The 25308-nt window shown below is 35.0% G+C and overlaps 1 protein-coding gene across 1 annotated transcript in view; it reads left to right on the top strand.

The window, feature by feature from the left end:
• Positions 1-1171: 1171 nt before the first annotated feature.
• The window catches only part of LOC118383853 (UPF0524 protein C3orf70 homolog A-like), a 42510-nt gene continuing 18373 nt past the window's right edge, over positions 1172-25308 (top strand). Inside the window, exon 1 of the mRNA XM_052500868.1 lies at positions 1172-1490. Coding sequence (XP_052356828.1) covers positions 1316-1490 — 175 coding nt within the window. The 5' untranslated portion in view covers positions 1172-1315. The remainder of the gene's footprint in view (positions 1491-25308) is intronic.

Raw genomic sequence — 25308 nt, 5'->3', positions numbered from 1 at the left:
TATATCCTTACGTACATATTCCTTATCCCCTTACACTGTGTATAAGACAGTAGTTTTGGGAATTGTTAGTTAGATTACTTGTTAGTTATCACTGCATTGAATGAACTAGCTACAACATTTACTACACTCGCATTTAACATCTGCTAACTATATGTGTGACAAATAAAATTTGATTTGATTTGATTTGATTTGGTGTCTCTCTTTATGTAGTGTTGTGGTGTCTCTTTATGTAGTGTTTGTGGTGTCTCTCTTTATGTAGTGTTGTGGTGTCTCTCTTTTATGAAGTTGTGGTGTCTCTCTTTGTAGATTGTGGTGTCTCTCTTTATGTAGTGTTGTGGTGTCTCTCTCTATGTAGTGTTGTGGTGTCTCTCTTTATGTAGGAGTGTGGTGTCTCTCTTTATTTAGTGTTGTGGTGTCTCTCTTTATGTAGTGGTGTGGTGTATCTCTTTATGTAGTGTTGTGGTGTCTCTCTTTATGTAGTGTTGTAGTGTCTCTCTTTATGTAGTGTTGTGGTGTCTCTCTTTATGTAATGTTGTGGTGTCTCTCTTTATGTAGTGTTGTGGTGTCTCTATGTAGTGTTGTGGTGTCTCTCTTTATGTAGTGTTGTGGTGTCTCTCTTTTATGTAGTGTTGTGGTGAAAAAGGTTGCTTCCGATTCAAATTATAGGCTTTGTTTACATGATTACTTTCATCTGAATCAGTTATGATTTCGGAGGAAAGGCTATTACAGCCAGAAATGAGGACAATAGACCAAATATCGGACTTCCTTTGTGGCTGAACCGAACTGAGAGAGAGAGAGAGAGAGAGAGAGAGAGAGAGAGAGAGAGAGAGAGAGAGAGAGGAGGAGGAGGAGGAGGGGATAGCCTAAGAGGAAGGAAACGGCGAGGGGTTCATCAACAGACAGGGGAGTCTCTTGTCAGGCTGATAGAAGGCTGGCTATATCAAATGAAAGCCTGACACGGGATACGCCACGGAAATCTCTCTGGCTGAGATAACCTCGTCGACGTTTACAGAAAATCATTCCAGCGGCTGGAGATCCAGATGTTTACGTAAAACAAGCTGTCAATCGTATTCTTGGAACTGGAACTTTCATCGCATTTTGATTCTCTCGTTGCTGCTTGGGGGTGGCTACAACAGGGCTACATTTAACTCGTTTGCGTCACGCTTTGGAGTTTCCTCCCCTGGATAGACATTTGGCGTTTGCTGAGGTTTGAGACCAAAACCGAAATTCCAGACCATTTTTGGCTGGTGGGCTAAAGCTGCGTTCTCTGATGGGTTACATGGCGTGCGTTTGATCCTGGGGTGTGCTCTACGCGATGGCCGCGTCGGGCGGACGGAAGAGCGAGAAGTTGGACGAGGCGCAGGCGTTGGCCCGGAGCTGCGCGGGGAGACCGGACTTTCTCCCGTGCGACGGACTGTCCATCTGCGCCACACACAGCCATGGGAAGTGCTTCAAGCTCCACTGGTGCTGCCACTTGGGATGGTGTCACTGTAAGTAGCCTTACTTAAAGCCCGTCGATGTCTCACCATTCTCTGGGTTCTCCATGTGCTTAGCTGTGCTCTCCTCTCACTCCCTGGTTGGAAGGAGAAATGAATGTCTATAAATAGCCTGTTATATGTGAATGTTTACAAGAATAGCAGCCTATTGTTTGACTTCAGACAATTATACTGCCCTACCAAGCAAAAAGGCAGTAACTGCTCATAGCGTGAAACTGAGAAAAATAGCTTTTATTTACGTTGGTTTCATAGTAACTTTATACAGTTACTGTCAACATGACCCCTATTTTATCCTGAACACAACACAATAGAGACAGGATACTTGTCCACATGATTAAGCATGTCTTTTAATTCTAGCAAAAATGTAAATTACTGCCTTTTTGCTTGGTAGGGCAGTATGGTGTTACCAGTGTAGCCTCCTCCGTTTTTGTTGGCTTGTTGGAAAGCAGACATCCATCCTCTTAGCTGGATGGGACAAGTCAACACAGACATTCTGATGTGATAGACTACATATCTAAAGACAGAGCCTAAATTCAGCTGATAAAACCGGTAGCAGGCTAGAATATTGTTCCTAGTTATTCAATGTTGGCTCAGTGGTGCAGGCAGGCAAGACAGACAAGACAGACAAGACAGAACAGACAGACACAGAGACAGACAGACAGACAGACAGACAGACGAGACAGACAGACAGACAGACAGACAGACAGACAGACAGACAGACAAGACAGACAGACAGACAGACAAGACAGACACAGTATGATGAACCTCCACCAGTGTACCATACATGGACTGTCACCCTCACAGCTGGAAGCTGCTGATAGAGAGAGAATGAATGATGTTAAAGATAGTGAATTCATCCAACCTCTTATTCATCAACAGACCATGTCTGTCTTGCAGCTCAGCCTCAGCAGTTGGCTACTGAGATGACTAAATAGACTACACTGTCTTACAATCTATAAGAATCTCATGACCAAGTCTCCAAGAATTCATACAGGACTGCCAGACTAGACTATTGAGGATCATTGTCTGGACCTTGAGGTTATAAACTGCAGTTGTCTCTCTTTACACCAACATATGTTTTTAGGCAACAAGCTTGTTTCTCTGCACTACAACAGACATTGATGAAGGTATTATCTGGTTTCTCTGCACTACAACAGACATTGATGAAGGTATTATCTGGTTTCTCTGCACTACAACAGACATTGATGAAGGTATTATCTGGTTTCTCTGCACTACAACAGACATTGATGAAGGTATTATCTTGTTTCTCTGCACTACAACAGACATTGATGAAGGTATTATCTGGTTTCTCTGCACTACAACAGACATTGATGAAGGTATTATCTGGTTTCTCTGCACTACAACAGACATTGATGAAGGTATTATCTGGTTTCTCTGCACTACAACAGACATTATGATGAAGGTATCATTACATTGTTTCTGTCTGCAACACTACAACAGCTGTTAGATGAAACTGATCTGGTTTCACTCAGCCACCAGTATTGAGGGGCAGGCTCACTTCCTCACTGTCTGACCAGGTTACACTGGTGAAACAGGTGATAGAAGACCAAGCCATTATCTGAGTTTCTCTGCAGATGACAAGAGAGAGAGGTTATGATGAAGGTATCTGAGATAGAGCACTAGAAGAGACATTGATGAATAATCTGTCCCAACATCCCCACTTGAAACCTAATCATCTACACACTGCACTTTATCAAGCTTGGTTACTGTACCTTCTGCAGCAAAGTGTTTGGAGTAAATATTACACTTTCTAAGGAGTGTCTGGAACTGTATCTGTCTAGACTAGCACCCATTGATGAAGGTACAACAGCATAGAGTAGCATGTCTGTCATAACCTCATGGAGACTGAGTCCCAGAGAGAGTTTAGTTTTCCTCACGTCAACTAGGGAGGGAGGGGAGGAAGGTATTATCTCCTCTCTCATCCAGGGAGAACAGGGAGGGAGGGAGGGGAGGGAGGGAAGGGGAGAGGAGGACAGAGGAGGGAGGGATATTATCTGGGGGGAGAGGGGAGGGGAGGGAGGGAGGGAGGAAGGGGAGGGATCTGGTTTAACCAGGGACCATAAAGCCCTGTGTTAACCAGGGACCATAAAGTTTCTCCTAGTTAATCATCAGACATAAAGCCCTGTAGTTAACCAGGGACCATAAAGCCCTGTAGTTAACCAGGGACCATAAAGCCCTGTGGTTAACCAGGTTCATAAACCCTGTGGTGAAACTAAAAACCCTGTAGTTAACCAGGGACCATAAAGGCCCTTCCTCACTGTCTAACCAGGGACACATGGATGACTAAAGCCCTGTGTCCCAGGGACCATAGCCCTGTCCTGTTAACCAGGACCATAAAGCCCTGTGTGTTAACCAGGGATCCCCCTCTAAAGCCCTGTTGAGTTCAACCAGGGACCATAAGCCCTGTGTTAACCAGGGACATAAAGCCTTTCTAACCTGGGACTGTCTAGACTAGCAAAACTGTTAGTTAGCAGGGACTGAGTCCCAGAAGGTAGTCAACCAGGGACCATAAAGGGGAACCAGGGAGGAAGGGAGAGTAGGGAACCAGGGATCATAAAGGGAGGGAGGGTAGGAGAAGGAGGGACTGAGGGAGGGTAGTTAACCAGGGAGCCCTGTTTAACCAGGGAGGAAAAGCCCTGTAGTTAACCAGGGACCATAAAGCCCTGTAGTTAACCAGGGATCATAAAGCCCTGTAGTTAACCAGGGATCATAAAGCCCTGTGTTAACCAGGGATCATAAAGCCCTGTGGTTAACCAGGGATCATAAAGCCCTGTAGTTAACCCAAACTGGTTTCAGGATCATAAAGCCCTGTAGTTAACCAGGGACATAAACCAGGGACCATAAAGCCCTGTAGTTAACCAGGGATCATAAAAATCCCTGTAGTTAACCAGGGATCATAAAGCCCTGTGGTTAACCAGGGATCATAAAGGGTAGTTAACCAGGGACCAAGGGTTTGTGTGTGTGTGTGTGTGTGTGTGTGTGTGTGTGTGTGTGTGTGTGTGTGTGTGTGTGTGTGTGTGTGTGTGTGTGTGTGTGTGTGTGTGTGTGTGTGTGTGTGTGTGTGTGTACGTTTTGGAGTAGTGAGACCCTAGAAAAGCCTGTAAAAATGTGTTGTCAGTTTCCTTTTCTGTATCAGTAACACAGTCATCTGTCCTGACTCTTGACTTCACAGTACTGTTCAGTAACTGGTAGCTGCTGTGTCTGTCAGCCTACATCCTCTGTAATGCTCCTCCATTCTCCGTTTGCTGCATTGTTATTGTGATGGGTAAAGTCAAGCAGTTCTGTGTCTCCGGGCCGGACGCCAAAACAACATTGTTATTGTGTCAAGCTGAAGTGACAGAGGAAGGCATTTCAAAAGTATCTCATAGTCACACTGTATTCTATAGCCTGAACACACTAATGTTATACACAGAACATCAACACACAGCTGTCTCTGGGCTGACTGTCTCTGGGCTGACTGTCTCTGGGCTGACTGTCTCTGGGCTGACTGTCTCTGGGCTGACGGTCTCTGGGCTGACTGGTCTCTGGGCTGACGGTCTCTGGGCTGACGGTCTCTGGGCTGACTGTCTCTGGGCTGACTGTCTCTGGGCTGACTGTCTCTGGGCTGACCGTCTCTGGGCTGACTGTCTCTGGGCTGACTGTCTCTGGGCTGACGGTCTCTGGGCTGACTGTCTCTGGGCTGACGGTCTGTGGGCTGACTGTCTCTGGTCTGACTGTCTCTGGGCTGACGGTCTCTGGGCTGACTGTCTCTGGGCTGACTGTCTCTGGGCTGACTGTCTCTGGGCTGACGGTCTCTGGGCTGACGGTCTCTGGGCTGACTGTCTCTGGGCTGACGGTCTCTGGGCTGACGGTCTCTGGGCTGACTGTCTCTGGGCTGACGGTCTCTGGGCTGACTGTCTCTGGGCTGACGGTCTCTGGGCTGACTGTCTCTGGGCTGACGGTCTCTGGGCTGACTGTCTCTGGGCTGACTGTCTCTGGGCTGACTGTCTCTGGGCTGACTGTCTCTGGGCTGACGGTCTCTGGGCTGACGGTCTCTGGGCTGACGGTCTCTGGGCTGACTGTCTCTGGGCTGACTGTCTCTGGGCTGACTGTCTCTGGGCTGACGGTCTCTGGGCTGACGGTCTCTGGGCTGACGGTCTCTGGGCTGACGGTCTCTGGGCTGGCGGTCTCTGGGCTGACGGTCTCTGGGCTGACGGTCTCTGGGCTGACTGTCTCTGGGCTGACGGTCTCTGGGCTGACTGTCTCTGGGCTGACTGTCTCTGGGCTGACTGTCTCTGGGCTGACTGTCACTGACAGGACAGTCTCTGGGCTGACTGATCACTGACAGGACAGTCTCTGGGCTGACTGATCACTGAGAGAACAGGCTGAGAGGGGTCCCGCCTCAGGGCTGATAGTTCAGCTGCCACTTGACCTCTCTGGTCCGTCAAGCCCTATCAAACCATCCGGCCCACTGCCATTTGTGATCCCTCCACACCCAACCCCTCTCCTCCCATCCTAGATGATTCAGACCCTGCTGTCAGCGTTAACAGAGGTATCCCACTGGGGGATGGAGGTATGGCAACAGACAGTCTCTCTCTCTCTCTCTCTCTCTCTCTCTCTCTCTCTCTCTCTCTCTCTCTCTCTCTCTCTCTCTCTCTCTCTCTCTCTCTCTCTCTCTCTCTCATCTCTCTCATAATAAATTATATGAAGAGTATGAAGGGGTTATAGTTAATATAGGTCATTAATAATAAACAGGAAGTGTACATTACAGGGTTATAGTTAATATAGGTCATTAATAATAAACAGGAAGTGTACATTACAGGGGTTATAGTTAATATAGGTCATTAATAATAAACAGGAAGTGTACATTACAGGGGTTATAGTTAATATAGATCATTAATAATAAACAGGAAGTGTACATTACAGGGGTTATAGTTAATATAGGTCATTAATAATAAACAGGAAGTGTACATTACAGGGGTTATAGTTAATATAGGTCATTAATAATAAACAGGAAGTGTACATTACAGGGGTTATAGTTAATATAGGTCATTAATAATAAACAGGAAGTGTACATTACAGGGTTATAGTTAATATAGGTCATTAATAATAAACAGGAAGTGTACATTACAGGGTTATAGTTAATATAGGTCATTAATAATAAACAGGAAGTGTACATTACAGGGGTTATAGTTAATATAGGTCATTAATAATAAACAGGACGTGTACATTACAGGGGTTATAGTTAATATAGGTCATTAATAATAAACAGGAAGTGTACATTACAGGGGTTATAGTTAATATAGATCATTAATAATAAACAGGAAGTGTACATTACAGGGGTTATAGTTAATATAGGTCATTAATAATAAACAGGAAGTGTAAATTACAGGGTTATAGTTAATATAGGTCATTAATAATAAACAGGAAGTGTACATTACAGGGGTTATAGTTAATATAGGTCATTAATAATAAACAGGAAGTGTAAATTACAGGGTTATAGTTAATATAGGTCATTAATAATAAACAGGAAGTGTACATTACAGGGGTTATAGTTAATATAGGTCATTAATAATAAACAGGAAGTGTACATTACAGGGGTTATAGTTAATATAGGTCATTAATAATAAACAGGAAGTGTACATTACAGGGGTTATAGTTAATATAGGTCATTAATAATAAACAGGAAGTGTACATTACAGGGGTTATAGTTAATATAGGTCATTAATAATAAACAGGAAGTGTACATTACAGGGGTTATAGTTAATATAGGTCATTAATAATAAACAGGAAGTGTACATTACAGGGGTTATAGTTAATATAGGTCATTAATAATAAACAGGAAGTGTACATTACAGGGGTTATAGTTAATATAGGTCATTAATAATAAACAGGAAGTGTACATTACAGGGGTTATAGTTAATATAGGTCATTAATAATAAACAGGAAGTGTACATTACAGGGGTTATAGTTAATATAGGTCATTAATAATAAACAGGAAGTGTACATTACAGGGGTTATAGTTAATATAGGTCATTAATAATAAAACAGGAAGTGTACATTACAGGGGTTATAGTTAATATAGGTCATTAATAATAAACAGGAAGTGTACATTACAGGGGTTATAGTTAATATAGGTCATTAATAATAAACAGGAAGTGTACATTACAGGGGTTATAGTTAATATAGGTCATTAATAATAAACAGAAAGTGTACATTACAGGGGTTATAGTTAATATAGATCATTAATAATAAACAGGAAGTGTACATTACAGGGGTTATAGTTAATATAGGTCATTAATAATAAACAGGAAGTGTAAATTACAGGGTTATAGTTAATATAGGTCATTAATAATAAACAGGAAGTGTACATTACAGGGGTTATAGTTAATATAGGTCATTAATAATAAACAGGAAGTGTAAATTACAGGGTTATAGTTAATATAGGTCATTAATAATAAACAGGAAGTGTACATTACAGGGGTTATAGTTAATATAGGTCATTAATAATAAACAGGAAGTGTAAATTACAGGGGTTATAGTTAATATAGGTCATTAATAATAAACAGGAAGTGTACATTACAGGGTTATAGTTAATATAGGTCATTAATAATAAACAGGAAGTGTACATTACAGGGGTTATAGTTAATATAGATCATTAATAATAAACAGGAAGTGTACATTACAGGGGTTATAGTTAATATAGGTCATTAATAATAAACAGGATGTGTACATTACAGGGGTTATAGTTAATATAGGTCATTAATAATAAACAGGAAGTGTACATTACAGGGGTTATAGTTAATATAGATCATTAATAATAAACAGGAAGTGTACATTACAGGGGTTATAGTTAATATAGGTCATTAATAATAAACAGGGGTGTACATTACAGGGGTTATAGTTAATATAGATCATTAATAATAAACAGGAAGTGTACATTACAGGGTTATAGTTAATATAGGTCATTAATAATAAACAGGAAGTGTACATTACAGGGGTTATAGTTAATATAGGTCATTAATAATAAACAGGAAGTGTACATTACAGGGGTTATAGTTAATATAGATCATTAATAATAAACAGGAAGTGTACATTACAGGGGTTATAGTTAATATAGGTCATTAATAATAAACAGGAAGTGTACATTACAGGGTTATAGTTAATATAGATCATTAATAATAAACAGGAAGTGTACATTACAGGGGTTATAGTTAATATAGGTCATTAATAATAAACAGGAAGTGTACATTACAGGGGTTATAGTTAATATAGGTCATTAATAATAAACAGGAAGTGTACATTACAGGGGTTATAGTTAATATAGGTCATTAATAATAAACAGGAAGTGTACATTACAGGGGTTATAGTTAATATAGGTCATTAATAATAAACAGGAAGTGTACATTACAGGGGTTATAGTTAATATAGGTCATTAATAATAAACAGGAAGTGTACATTACAGGGGTTATAGTTAATATAGGTCATTAATAATAAACAGGAAGTGTACATTACAGGGGTTATAGTTAATATAGGTCATTAATAATAAAACAGGAAGTGTACATTACAGGGGTTATAGTTAATATAGATCATTAATAATAAACAGGAAGTGTACATTACAGGGGTTATAGTTAATATAGGTCATTAATAATAAACAGGAAGTGTAAATTACAGGGGTTATAGTTAATATAGGTCATTAATAATAAACAGGAAGTGTACATTACAGGGGTTATAGTTAATATAGGTCATTAATAATAAACAGGAAGTGTAAATTACAGGGGTTATAGTTAATATAGGTCATTAATAATAAACAGGAAGTGTACATTACAGGGGTTATAGTTAATATAGGTCATTAATAATAAACAGGAAGTGTAAATTACAGGGGTTATAGTTAATATAGGTCATTAATAATAAACAGGAAGTGTACATTACAGGGGTTATAGTTAATATAGGTCATTAATAATAAACAGGAAGTGTACATTACAGGGGTTATAGTTAATATAGATCATTAATAATAAACAGGAAGTGTACATTACAGGGGTTATAGTTAATATAGGTCATTAATAATAAACAGGATGTGTACATTACAGGGGTTATAGTTAATATAGGTCATTAATAATAAACAGGAAGTGTACATTACAGGGGTTATAGTTAATATAGATCATTAATAATAAACAGGAAGTGTACATTACAGGGGTTATAGTTAATATAGGTCATTAATAATAAACAGGACGTGTACATTACAGGGGTTATAGTTAATATAGGTCATTAATAATAAACAGGACGTGTACATTACAGGGGTTATAGTTAATATAGGTCATGAATAATAAACAGGAAGTGTACATTACAGGGGTTATAGTTAATATAGGTCATGAATAATAAACAGGACGTGTACATTACAGGGGTTATAGTTAATATAGGTCTTGAATAATAAACAGGAAGTGTACATTAGACAGGGTTATAGTTAATATAGGTCATTAATAATAAACAGGAAGTGTACATTACAGGGGTTATAGTTAATATAGGTCATGAATAATAAACAGGACGTGTACATTACAGGGGTTATAGTTAATATAGGTCATTAATAATAAACAGGAAGTGTACATTACAGGGGTTATAGTTAATATAGGTCATTAATAATAAACAGGAAGTGTAAATTACAGGGGTTATAGTTAATATAGGTCATTAATAATAAACAGGAAGTGTACATTACGGGGTTATAGTTAATATAGGTCATTAATAATAAACAGGAAGTGTACATTACAGGGGTTATAGTTAATATAGGTCATTAATAATAAACAGGAAGTGTACATTACGGGGTTATAGTTAATATAGGTCATTAATAATAAACAGGAAGTGTACATTACAGGGGTTATAGTTAATATAGGTCATTAATAATAAACAGGAAGTGTAAATTACAGGGGTTATAGTTAATATAGGTCATTAATAATAAACAGGAAGTGTACATTACAGGGGTTATAGTTAATATAGGTCATTAATAATAAACAGGAAGTGTACATTACAGGGGTTATAGTTAATATAGGTCATTAATAATAAACAGGAAGTGTACATTACAGGGGTTATAGTTAATATAGATCATTAATAATAAACAGGAAGTGTACATTACAGGGGTTATAGTTAATATAGGTCATTAATAATAAACAGGACGTGTACATTACAGGGGTTATAGTTAATATAGATAATTAATAATAAACAGGAAGTGTACATTACAGTGGTTATAGTTAATATAGGTCATTAATAATAAACAGGAAGTGTACATTACAGGGGTTATAGTTAATATAGGTCATTAATAATAAACAGGAAGTGTACATTAGACAGGGGTTATAGTTAATATAGGTCATTAATAATAAACAGGAAGTGTACATTACAGGGTTATAGTTAATATAGATCATTAATAATAAACAGGAAGTGTACATTACATGGGGTTATAGTTAATATAGATAATTAATAATAAACAGGAAGTGTACATTAGACAGGGTTATAGTTAATATAGGTCATTAATAATAAACAGGAAGTGTACATTACAGGGGTTATAGTTAATATAGGTCATTAATAATAAACAGGAAGTGTACATTAGACAGGGGTTATAGTTAATATAGGTCATTAATAATAAACAGGAAGTGTACATTACAGTGGTTATAGTTAATATAGGTCATTAATAATAAACAGGAAGTGTAAATTAGACAGGGTTATAGTTAATATAGGTCATTAATAATAAACAGGAAGTATAAATGAGACAGGGGTTATAGTTAATATAGGTCATTAATACTAAACAGGAAGTGTACATTACAGGGTTATAGTTAATATAGGTCATTAATAATAAACAGGAAGTGTACATTACAGGGGTTATAGTTAATATAGGTCATTAATAATAAACAGGAAGTGTACGTTACAGGGGTTATAGTTAATATAGGTCATTAATAATAAACAGGAAGTGTACATTACGAGGGTTATAGTTAAAATAGGTTATTAATAATAAACAGGAAGTGTACATTACAGGGGTTATAGTTAATATAGGTTATTAATAATAAACAGGAAGTGTACATTACAGGGGTTATAGTTAATATAGATCATTAATAATAAACAGGAAGTGTACATTACAGGGGTTATAGTTAATATAGGTCATTAATAATAAACAGGAAGTGTACATTACAGGGGTTATAGTTAATATAGGTCATTAATAATAAACAGGAAGTGTACATTACAGGGGTTATAGGTAATATAGGTCATTAATAATAAACAGGAAGTGTACATTAGACAGGGGTTATAGTTAATATAGGTCATTAATAATAAACAGGAAGTGTACATTACAGGGGTTATAGTTAATATAGGTCATTAATAATAAACAGGAAGTGTACATTACAGGGGTTATAGTTAATATAGATCATTAATAATAAACAGGAAGTGTACATTACAGGGGTTATAGTTAATATAGGTCATTAATAATAAACAGGAAGTGTACATTACAGGGTTATAGTTAATATAGGTCATTAATAATAAACAGGAAGTGTACATTACAGGGGTTATAGTTAATATAGGTCATTAATAATAAACAGGAAGTGTACATTACAGGGTTATAGTTAATATAGGTCATTAATAATAAACAGGAAGTGTACATTACAGGGGTTATAGTTAATATAGATCATTAATAATAAACAGGAAGTGTACATTAGACAGGGGTTATAGTTAATATAGGTCATTAATAATAAACAGGAAGTGTACATTACAGTGGTTATAGTTAATATAGGTCATTAATAATAAACAGGAAGTGTACATTACAGGGGTTATAGTTAATATAGGTCATTAATAATAAACAGTGAATTAACAGTCTGAGAAGTAATGTAATAATAAAACAGGAAGTGTACATTAGACGGGTTATAGTTAATATAGGTAATTAATAATAAACAGGAAGTGTACATTACAGGGGTTATAGTTAATATAGGTCATTAATAATAAACAGGAAGTGTACATTACAGGGGTTATAGTTAATATAGGTCATTAATAATAAACAGGAAGTGTACATTAGACAGGGGTTATAGTTAATATAGGTCATGAATAATAAACAGGAAGTGTACATTACAGGGGTTATAGTTAATATAGGTCATTAATAATAAACAGGAAGTGTACATTAGACAGGGGTTATAGTTAATATAGGTCATTAATAATAAACAGGAAGTGTACATTACAGGGGTTATAGTTAATATAGGTCATTAATAATAAACAGGAAGTGTACATTACAGGGGTTATAGTTAATATAGGTCATTAATAATAAACAGGAAGTGTACATTAGACAGGGGTTATAGTTAATATAGGTCATTAATAATAAACAGGAAGTGTACATTACAGGGGTTATAGTTAATATAGGTCATTAATAATAAACAGGAAGTGTACATTACAGGGGTTATAGTTAATATAGGTCATTAATAATAAACAGGAAGTGTACATTACAGTGGTTATAGTTAATATAGGTCATTAATAATAAACAGGAAGTGTACATTACAGTGGTTATAGTTAATATAGGTCATTAATAATAAACAGGAAGTGTACATTACAGGGTTATAGTTAATATAGATCATTAATAATAAACAGGAAGTGTACATTAGATAGGGGTTATAGTTAATATAGGTCATTAATAATAAACAGGAAGTGTACATTACAGTGGTTATAGTTAATATAGGTCATTAATAATAAACAGGAAGTGTACATTACAGGGGTTATAGTTAATATAGATCATTAATAATAAACAGGAAGTGTACATTACAGGGGTTATAGTTAATATAGGTCATTAATAATAAACAGGAAGTGTACATTACAGGGGTTATAGTTAATATAGGTCATTAATAATAAACAGGAAGTGTACATTACAGGGGTTATAGTTAATATAGGTCATTAATAATAAACAGGAAGTGTACATTACAGGGGTTATAGTTAATATAGGTCATTAATAATAAAAACAGGAAGTGTACATTACAGGGTTATAGTTAATATAGATCATTAATAATAAACAGGAAGTGTACATTAGACAGGGGTTATAGTTAATATAGGTCATTAATAATAAACAGGAAGTGTACATTACAGTGGTTATAGTTAATATAGGTCATTAATAATAAACAGGAAGTGTACATTACAGGGGTTATAGTTAATATAGGTCATTAATAATAAACAGTGAATTAACAGTCTGAGAAGTAATGTAATAATAAACAGGAAGTGTACATTAGACGGGTTATAGTTAATATAGGTAATTAATAATAAACAGGAAGTGTACATTACAGTGGTTATAGTTAATATAGGTCATTAATAATAAACAGGAAGTGTAAATTAGACAGGGTTATAGTTAATATAGGTCATTAATAATAAACAGGAAGTATAAATGAGACAGGGGTTATAGTTAATATAGGTCATTAATAATAAACAGGAAGTGTACATTAGACAGGGGTTATAGTTAATATAGGTCATTAATAATAAACAGGAAGTGTACATTACAGTGGTTATAGTTAATATAGGTCATTAATAATAAACAGGAAGTGTAAATTAGACAGGGTTATAGTTAATATAGGTCATTAATAATAAACAGGAAGTATAAATGAGACAGGGGTTATAGTTAATATAGGTCATTAATACTAAACAGGAAGTGTACATTACAGGGTTATAGTTAATATAGGTCATTAATAATAAACAGGAAGTGTACATTACAGGGGTTATAGTTAATATAGGTCATTAATAATAAACAGGAAGTGTACGTTACAGGGGTTATAGTTAATATAGGTCATTAATAATAAACAGGAAGTGTACATTACGGGGTTATAGTTAAAATAGGTTATTAATAATAAACAGGAAGTGTACATTACAGGGTTATAGTTAATATAGGTTATTAATAATAAACAGGAAGTGTACATTACAGGGTTATAGTTAATATAGATCATTAATAATAAACAGGAAGTGTACATTACAGGGGTTATAGTTAATATAGGTCATTAATAATAAACAGGAAGTGTACATTACAGGGGTTATAGTTAATATAGGTCATTAATAATAAACAGGAAGTGTACATTACAGGGGTTATAGTTAATATAGGTCATTAATAATAAACAGGAAGTGTACATTAGACAGGGGTTATAGTTAATATAGGTCATTAATAATAAACAGGAAGTGTACATTACAGGGTTATAGTTAATATAGGTCATTAATAATAAACAGGAAGTGTACATTACAGGGGTTATAGTTAATATAGATCATTAATAATAAACAGGAAGTGTACATTACAGGGGTTATAGTTAATATAGGTCATTAATAATAAACAGGAAGTGTACATTACAGGGGTTATAGTTAATATAGGTCATTAATAATAAACAGGAAGTGTACATTACAGGGGTTATAGTTAATATAGGTCATTAATAATAAACAGGAAGTGTACATTACAGGGGTTATAGTTAATATAGGTCATTAATAATAAACAGGAAGTGTACATTACAGGGGTTATAGTTAATATAGATCATTAATAATAAACAGGAAGTGTACATTAGACAGGGGTTATAGTTAATATAGGTCATTAATAATAAACAGGAAGTGTACATTACAGTGGTTATAGTTAATATAGGTCATTAATAATAAACAGGAAGTGTACATTACAGGGGTTATAGTTAATATAGGTCATTAATAATAAACAGTGAATTAACAGTCTGAGAAGTAATGTAATAATAAACAGGAAGTGTACATTAGACAGGGTTATAGTTAATATAGGTAATTAATAATAAACAGGAAGTGTACATTACAGGGGTTATAGTTAATATAGGTCATTAATAATAAACAGGAAGTGTACATTACAGGGGTTATAGTTAATATAGGTCATTAATAATAAACAGGAAGTGTACATTAGACAGGGGTTATAGTTAATATAGGTCATGAATAATAAACAGGAAGTGTACATTACAGGGGTTATAGTTAATATAGGTCATTAATAATAAACAGGAAGTGTACATTAGACAGGGGTTATAGTTAATATAGGTCATTAATAATAAACAGGAAGTGTACATTACAGGGGTTATAGTTAATATAGGTCATTAATAATAAACAGGAAGTGTACATTACAGGGGTTATAGTTAATATAGGTCATTAATAATAAACAGGAAGTGTACATTAGACAGGGGTTATAGTTAATATAGGTCATTAATAATAAACAGGAAGTGTACATTACAGGGGTTATAGTTAATATAGATCATTAATAATAAACAGGAAGTGTACATTAGACAGGGGTTATAGTTAATATAGGTCATTAATAATAAACAGGAAGTGTACATTACAGTGGTTATAGTTAATATAGGTCATTAATAATAAACAGGAAGTGTACATTACAGGGGTTATAGTTAATATAGATCATTAATAATAAACAGGAAGTGTACATTAGACAGGGGTTATAGTTAATATAGGTCATTAATAATAAACAGGAAGTGTACATTACAGTGGTTATAGTTAATATAGGTCATTAATAATAAACAGGAAGTGTACATTACAGGGGTTATAGTTAATATAGATCATTAATAATAAACAGGAAGTGTACATTACAGGGGTTATAGTTAATATAGGTCATTAATAATAAACAGGAAGTGTACATTACAGGGGTTATAGTTAATATAGGTCATTAATAATAAACAGGAAGTGTACATTACAGGGGTTATAGTTAATATAGGTCATTAATAATAAACAGGAAGTGTACATTACAGGGGTTATAGTTAATATAGGTCATTAATAATAAACAGGAAGTGTACATTACAGGGGTTATAGTTAATATAGATCATTAATAATAAACAGGAAGTGTACATTAGACAGGGGTTATAGTTAATATAGGTCATTAATAATAAACAGGAAGTGTACATTACAGTGGTTATAGTTAATATAGGTCATTAATAATAAACAGGAAGTGTACATTACAGGGGTTATAGTTAATATAGGTCATTAATAATAAACAGTGAATTAACAGTCTGAGAAGTAATGTAATAATAAACAGGAAGTGTACATTAGACGGGTTATAGTTAATATAGGTAATTAATAATAAACAGGAAGTGTACATTACAGGGTTATAGTTAATATAGGTAATTAATAATAAACAGGAAGTGTACATTACAGGGGTTATAGTTAATATAGGTCATTAATAATAAACAGGAAGTGTACATTAGACAGGGGTTATAGTTAATATAGGTCATGAATAATAAACAGGAAGTGTACATTACAGGGGTTATAGTTAATATAGGTCATTAATAATAAACAGGAAGTGTACATTAGACAGGGGTTATAGTTAATATAGGTCATTAATAATAAACAGGAAGTGTACATTACAGGGGTTATAGTTAATATAGGTCATTAATAATAAACAGGAAGTGTACATTACAGGGGTTATAGTTAATATAGGTCATTAATAATAAACAGGAAGTGTACATTAGACAGGGGTTATAGTTAATATAGGTCATTAATAATAAACAGGAAGTGTACATTACAGGGGTTATAGTTAATATAGATCATTAATAATAAACAGGAAGTGTACATTAGACAGGGGTTATAGTTAATATAGGTCATTAATAATAAACAGGAAGTGTACATTACAGTGGTTATAGTTAATATAGGTCATTAATAATAAACAGGAAGTGTACATTACAGGGGTTATAGTTAATATAGGTCATTAATAATAAACAGTGAATTAACAGTCTGAGAAGTAATGTAATAATAAACAGGAAGTGTACATTAGACAGGGGTTATAGTTAATATAGGTAATTAATAATAAACAGGAAGTGTACATTACAGGGGTTATAGTTAATATAGGTCATTAATAATAAACAGGAAGTGTACATTACAGGGGTTATAGTTAATATAGGTCATTAATAATAAACAGGAAGTGTACATTACAGGGGTTATAGTTAATATAGGTCATTAATAATAAACAGGAAGTGTACATTACAGGGGTTATAGTTAATATAGGTCATTAATAATAAACAGGAAGTGTACATTACAGGGGTTATAGTTAATATAGGTCATTAATAATAAACAGGAAGTGTACATTAGACAGGGGTTATAGTTAATATAGGTCATTAATAATAAACAGGAAGTGTACATTACAGGGGTTATAGTTAATATAGATCATTAATAATAAACAGGAAGTGTACATTACAGGGGTTATAGTTAATATAGATAATTAATAATAAACAGGAAGTGTACATTAGACAGGGTTATAGTTAATATAGGTCATTAATAATAAACAGGAAGTGTACATTACAGGGGTTATAGTTAATATAGGTCATTAATAATAAACAGGAAGTGTACATTAGACAGGGGTTATAGTTAATATAGGTAATTAATAATAAACAGGAAGTGTACATTAGACAGGGGTTATAGTTAATATAGGTAATTAATAATAAACAGGAAGTGTACATTACAGGGGTTATAGTTAATATAGGTCATTAATAATAAACAGGAAGTGTACATTACAGGGGTTATAGTTAATATAGGTCATTAATAATAAACAGGAAGTGTACATTACAGGGGTTATAGTTAATATAGGTCATTAATAATAAACAGGAAGTGTACATTACAGGGGTTATAGTTAATATAGGTCATTAATAATAAACAGGAAGTGTACATTACAGGGGTTATAGTTAATATAGGTCATTAATAATAAACAGGAAGTGTACATTAGACAGGGGTTATAGTTAATATAGGTCATTAATAATAAACAGGAAGTGTACATTACAGGGGTTATAGTTAATATAGATCATTAATAATAAACAGGAAGTGTACATTACAGGGGTTATAGTTAATATAGATAATTAATAATAAACAGGAAGTGTACATTAGACAGGGTTATAGTTAATATAGGTCATTAATAATAAACAGGAAGTGTACATTACAGGGGTTATAGTTAATATAGGTCATTAATAATAAACAGGAAGTGTACATTAGACAGGGGTTATAGTTAATATAGGTCATTAATAATAAACAGGAAGTGTACATTACAGTGGTTATAGTTAATATAGGTCATTAATAATAAACAGGAAGTGTAAATTAGACAGGGTTATAGTTAATATAGGTCATTAATAATAAACAGGAAGTATAAATTAGACAGGGGTTATAGTTAATATAGGTCATTAATAATAAACAGGAAGTGTACATTACAGGGGTTATAGTTAATATAGGTCATTAATAATAAACAGGAAGTGTACATTACAGGGTTATAGTTAATATAGGTCATTAATAATAAACAGGAAGTGTACGTTACAGGGGTTATAGTTAATATAGGTCATTAATAATAAACAGGAAGTGTACATTACGGGGTTATAGTTAATATAGGTTATTAATAATAAACAGGAAGTGTACATTACAGGGGTTATAGTTAATATAGGTCATTAATAATAAACAGTGAATTAACAGTCTGAGAAGTAATGTAATAATAAACAGGAAGTGTACATTAGACAGGGGTTATAGTTAATATAGGTAATTAATAATAAACAGGAAGTGTACATTACAGGGGTTATAGTTAATATAGGTCATTAATAATAAACAGGAAGTGTACATTACAGGGGTTATAGTTAATATAGGTCATTAATAATAAACAGGAAGTGTACATTACAGGGGTTATAGTTAATATAGGTCATTAATAATAAACAGGAAGTGTACATTAGACAGGGGTTATAGTTAATATAGGTCATTAATAATAAACAGGAAGTGTACATTACAGGGGTTATAGTTAATATAGATCATTAATAATAAACAGGAAGTGTACATTAGACAGGGTTATAGTTAATATAGGTCATTAATAATAAACAGGAAGTGTACATTACAGTGGTTATAGTTAATATAGGTCATTAATAATAAACAGGAAGTGTACATTACAGGGGTTATAGTTAATATAGGTCATTAATAATAAACAGTGAATTAACAGTCTGAGAAGTAATGTAATAATAAACAGGAAGTGTACATTAGACAGGGGTTATAGTTAATATAGGTCATTAATAATAAACAGGAAGTGTACATTACAGGGGTTATAGTTAATATAGGTCATTAATAATAAACAGGAAGTGTACATTACAGGGGTTATAGTTAATATAGGTCATTAATAATAAACAGGAAGTGTACATTAGACAGGGGTTATAGTTAATATAGGTCATGAATAATAAACAGGAAGTGTACATTACAGGGGTTATAGTTAATATAGGTCATTAATAATAAACAGGAAGTGTACATTAGACAGGGGTTATAGTTAATATAGGTCATTAATAATAAACAGGAAGTGTACATTACAGGGGTTATAGTTAATATAGGTCATTAATAATAAACAGGAAGTGTACATTACAGGGGTTATAGTTAATATAGGTCATTAATAATAAACAGGAAGTGTACATTAGACAGGGGTTATAGTTAATATAGGTCATTAATAATAAACAGGAAGTGTACATTACAGGGGTTATAGTTAATATAGATCATTAATAATAAACAGGAAGTGTACATTAGACAGGGGTTATAGTTAATATAGGTCATTAATAATAAACAGGAAGTGTACATTACAGTGGTTATAGTTAATATAGGTCATTAATAATAAACAGGAAGTGTACATTACAGGGGTTATAGTTAATATAGGTCATTAATAATAAACAGTGAATTAACAGTCTGAGAAGTAATGTAATAATAAACAGGAAGTGTACATTAGACAGGGGTTATAGTTAATATAGGTAATTAATAATAAACAGGAAGTGTACATTACAGGGGTTATAGTTAATATAGGTCATTAATAATAAACAGGAAGTGTACATTACAGGGGTTATAGTTAATATAGGTCATTAATAATAAACAGGAAGTGTACATTACAGGGTTATAGTTAATATAGGTCATTAATAATAAACAGGAAGTGTACATTACAGGGGTTATAGTTAATATAGGTCATTAATAATAAACAGGAAGTGTACATTACAGGGGTTATAGTTAATATAGGTCATTAATAATAAACAGGAAGTGTACATTAGACAGGGGTTATAGTTAATATAGATCATTAATAATAAACAGAAGTGTACATTACAGGGGTTATAGTTAATATAGATAATTAATAATAAACAGGAAGTGTACATTACAGGGTTATAGTTAATATAGATAATTAATAATAAACAGGAAGTGTACATTAGACAGGGTTATAGTTAATATAGGTCATTAATAATAAACAGGAAGTGTACATTACAGGGGTTATAGTTAATATAGGTCATTAATAATAAACAGGAAGTGTACATTAGACAGGGTTATAGTTAATATAGGTCATTAATAATAAACAGGAAGTGTACATTACAGTGGTTATAGTTAATATAGGTCATTAATAATAAACAGGAAGTATAAATTAGACAGGGTTATAGTTAATATAGGTCATTAATAATAAACAGGAAGTGTACATTACAGGGGTTATAGTTAATATAGGTCATTAATAATAAACAGGAAGTGTACATTACAGGGGTTATAGTTAATATAGGTCATTAATAATAAACAGGAAGTGTACGTTACAGGGGTTATAGTTAATATAGGTCATTAATAATAAACAGGAAGTGTACATTACGGGGTTATAGTTAATATAGGTTATTAATAATAAACAGGAAGTGTACATTACAGGGGTTATAGTTAATATAGGTCATTAATAATAAACAGTGAATTAACAGTCTGAGAAGTAATGTAATAATAAACAGGAAGTGTACATTAGACAGGGGTTATAGTTAATATAGGTAATTAATAATAAACAGGAAGTGTACATTACAGGGGTTATAGTTAATATAGGTAATTAATAATAAACAGGAAGTGTACATTACAGGGGTTATAGTTAATATAGGTCATTAATAATAAACAGGAAGTGTACATTAGACAGGGGTTATAGTTAATATAGGTCATGAATAATAAACAGGAAGTGTACATTACAGGGGTTATAGTTAATATAGGTCATTAATAATAAACAGGAAGTGTACATTAGACAGGGGTTATAGTTAATATAGGTCATTAATAATAAACAGGAAGTGTACATTACAGGGGTTATAGTTAATATAGGTCATTAATAATAAACAGGAAGTGTACATTACAGGGGTTATAGTTAATATAGGTCATTAATAATAAACAGGAAGTGTACATTAGACAGGGGTTATAGTTAATATAGGTCATTAATAATAAACCGGAAGTGTACATTACAGGGGTTATAGTTAATATATATAATTAATAATAAACAGGAAGTGTACATTACAGGGGTTATAGTTAATATAGGTCATTAATAATAAACAGGAAGTGTACATTACAGGGGTTATAGTTAATATAGGTCATTAATAATAAACAGGAAGTGTAAATTAGACAGGGGTTATAGTTAATATAGGTCATTAATAATAAACAGGAAGTGTAAATTAGACAGGGGTTATAGTTAATATAGGTCATTAATAATAAACAGGAAGTGTAAATTAGACAGGGGTTATAGTTAATATAGGTCATTAATAATAAATAGTGAATTAACAGTCTGAGAAGTAATGTGATAATAAACAGGAAGAGACATGATGTCCTCTGGGGGAGCAGGAAATGTACTACTTCCTGCTTGCGTCTACAGGCTTAAAACCACCGTCTCTGTATGTCGTCATCCCAAATGGCACCCTATTACCTATGTAGTGCACTACCCCATAGGACTCTGGTCAAAAGTGGAGGGGAGTGTATGTGTGTGGAATGGGGGTACCTGTCATCCTCTACATGTACCTGTCATCCTCTACATGTAGCTGTCATACTCTACATGTAGCTGTCATCCTCTACATGTACCTGTCATCCTCTACATGTACCTGTCATCCTCTACTCTACATGTACCTGTCATACTCTACATGTACCTGTCATCCTCTACATGTAGCTGTCATCCTCTACTCTACATGTACCCGTCATCTTCTACATGTAGCTGTCATCCTCTACATGTACGTGTCATCCTCTACTCTACATGTACCTGTCATACTCTACATGTACCTGTCATCCTCTACATGTACCTGTCATCCTCTACTCTACATGTAGCTGTCATCCTCTACTCTACATGTACCTGTCATCCTCTACATGTACCGGTCATCCTCTACTCTACATGTACCGGTCATCCTCTACATGTAGCTGTCATACTCTACTCTACATGTACCTGTCATCCTCTACTCTACATGTACCTGTCATCCTCTACATGTACTTGTCATCCTCTACTCTACATGTACCTGTCATCCTCTACATGTACCTGTCATACTCTACATGTACCGGTCATCCTCTACATGTACCTGTCATCCTCTACTCTACATGTACCTGTCATCCTCTACTCTACATGTACCTGTCATCCTCTATATATATGTATATATATATCTGTATGTAGTCTAGTCCTGGTAGATACTGTACTGTAGTCTAGTCCTGGTAGATACTGTATGTAGTCTAGTCCTGGTAGATACTGTATGTAGTCTAGTCCTGGTAGATACTGTATGTAGTCTAGTCCTGGTAGATACTGTACTGTATGTAGTCTAGTCCTGGTAGATACTGTACTGCATGTAGTCTAGTCCTGGTAGATACTGTACTGTATGTAGTCTAGTCCTGGTAGATACTGTACTGTATGTAGTCTAGTCCTGGTAGATACTGTATTTAGTCTAGTCCTGTTAGATACTGTATGTAGTCTAGTCCTGGTAGATACTGTATATAGTCTAGTCCTGGTAGATACTGTATATAGTCTAGTCCTGGTAGATACTGTATGTAGTCTAGTCCTGGTAGATACTGTATATAGTCTAGTCCTGGTAGATACTGTATGTAGTCTAGTCCTGGTAGATACTGTATGTAGTCTAGTCCTGGTAGATACTGTATGCAGTCTAGTCCTGGTAGATACTGTACTGTATGTAGTCTAGTCCTGGTAGATACTGTATTTAGTCTAGTCCTGGTAGACACTGTATGTAGTCTAGTCCTGGTAGATACTGTTTTAACAGCCGTTCTAGATGCTCTGTCTTGAGAGGAGCTACCTGACTGCTAGTGTAGGAAGTATGAATTATTGAACAGACAGAGAGACTGCTCTGTCCACACTGACCCAGAACCAAGGGATTACCAAGGGAATTACCCAGAGAACCTAGGACAGGGATGGGCAACTCCAGTCCTCCAGGGCCTGATTGGTGTCACACTTTTGCCCCAGCTAACACACCTGACTCCAATAATCACCTAATCATGATCTTTAGTTCAGAATGCGGTTAGTTTAATCAGCTGTGTTCCCTAGGGATGGGGGAAATGGTTGACACCACTTCAGAGGTGGGCTTGAACCCAACCTGAGAGTTTCAACCTTAGAGCTACACCCCGAGAGCTACACCCCGAGAGCTACACCCCGAGAGCTACACCCTGAGAACTATAACCTGAGAGCTACAACCTGAGAGCTCCAACCTGAGAGCTCCAACCTGAGAGCTCCAACCTGAGAGCTATAACCCGAGAGCTACACCCCGAGAACTATAACCTGAGAACTACACCCCGAGAGCTACACCCTGAGAACTATAACCTGAGAGCTACACCCTGAGAACTATAACCTGAGAGCTACAACCTGAGAGATACACCCTGAGAACTATAACCTGAGAGCTACATCCTGAGAACTATAACCTGAGAGATACATCCTGAGAACTATAACCTGAGAGCTACACCCTGAGAACTATAACCTGAGAGCTACAACCTGAGAGCTATAACCTGAGAGATACACCCTGAGAGCTATAACCTGAGAGATACACCCTGAGAACTATAACCTGAGAGATACACCCTGAGAGATACACCCTGAGAACTATAACCTGAGAGCTACAACCTGAGAGCTACAACCTGAGAGCTATAACCTGAGAGATACACCCTGAGAGCTATAACCTGAGAGATACACCCTGAGAACTATAACCTGAGAGATACACCCTGAGAACTATAACCTGAGAGCTACAACCTGAGAACTATAACCTGAGAACTATAACCTGAGAGCTACAACTGTATGATCAAATAGAAATATATTCATGCAGTGGATGTCTGTTTCCTTATTAGTCCCTGGAGGCTGGGTTGGAGTGGTACTATGCACGTTCTCCTCTGTGATTACTCAGAGGGACAGGAAGTGAAACTAGGGCTGAAAATAGGAATGGATTTGGCACTCGTGGTTTTTGTGAATATTTGTTATTAAAAATGCAAAAAACAGTGGCCTCATTTTACATTAGAGTGGCTGAAATGTTTCATTCTGAAAACAGGTTTTCTACCCCTCTTCAAAACCAGTGGCCTCATTTTACATGAGTAGCTGAAATGTTTCATCCTGAAAACAGTCACTACACAACTGTAGTTTTATGAAACCTGTATGATGCAACAATTATGACAGTATTGTAAGTATTTCGGACTGTTTGTACTATACAATATGACATACAATACGTTCTGTCTCTACATGAGCTCCAGAGGTGTTTCCTTCACAACTTAATATGTTGTTAAATGTTCATTACTGTTGGTGAGATGGAAAGGGACCGTTGGTGAAGGACAATCAGTCACAGCTAGTGGTGTTAGAAAGATAGGGACAATCAGTCACAGCTAGTGGTGTCAGATAGAAAGAGACAATCAGTCACAGCTAGTGGTGTCAGATAGAAAGGGGACAATCAGTCACAGCTAGTGGTGTTAGAAAGATAGGGACAATCAGTCACAGCTAGTGGTGTCAGATAGAAAGGGGACAATCAGTCACAGCTAGTGGTGTCAGATAGAAAGGGACAATCAGTCACAGCTAGTGGTGTTAGATAGAAAGGGGACAATCAGTCAC

This window comes from Oncorhynchus keta, unplaced genomic scaffold (assembly GCF_023373465.1).
Source record: "Oncorhynchus keta strain PuntledgeMale-10-30-2019 unplaced genomic scaffold, Oket_V2 Un_contig_1206_pilon_pilon, whole genome shotgun sequence".
Lineage (NCBI taxonomy): Eukaryota > Metazoa > Chordata > Actinopteri > Salmoniformes > Salmonidae > Oncorhynchus > Oncorhynchus keta.
The sequence above is the reverse complement of the archived record's forward strand: the minus strand, read 5'-3'. Positions and strand labels throughout refer to the sequence as shown.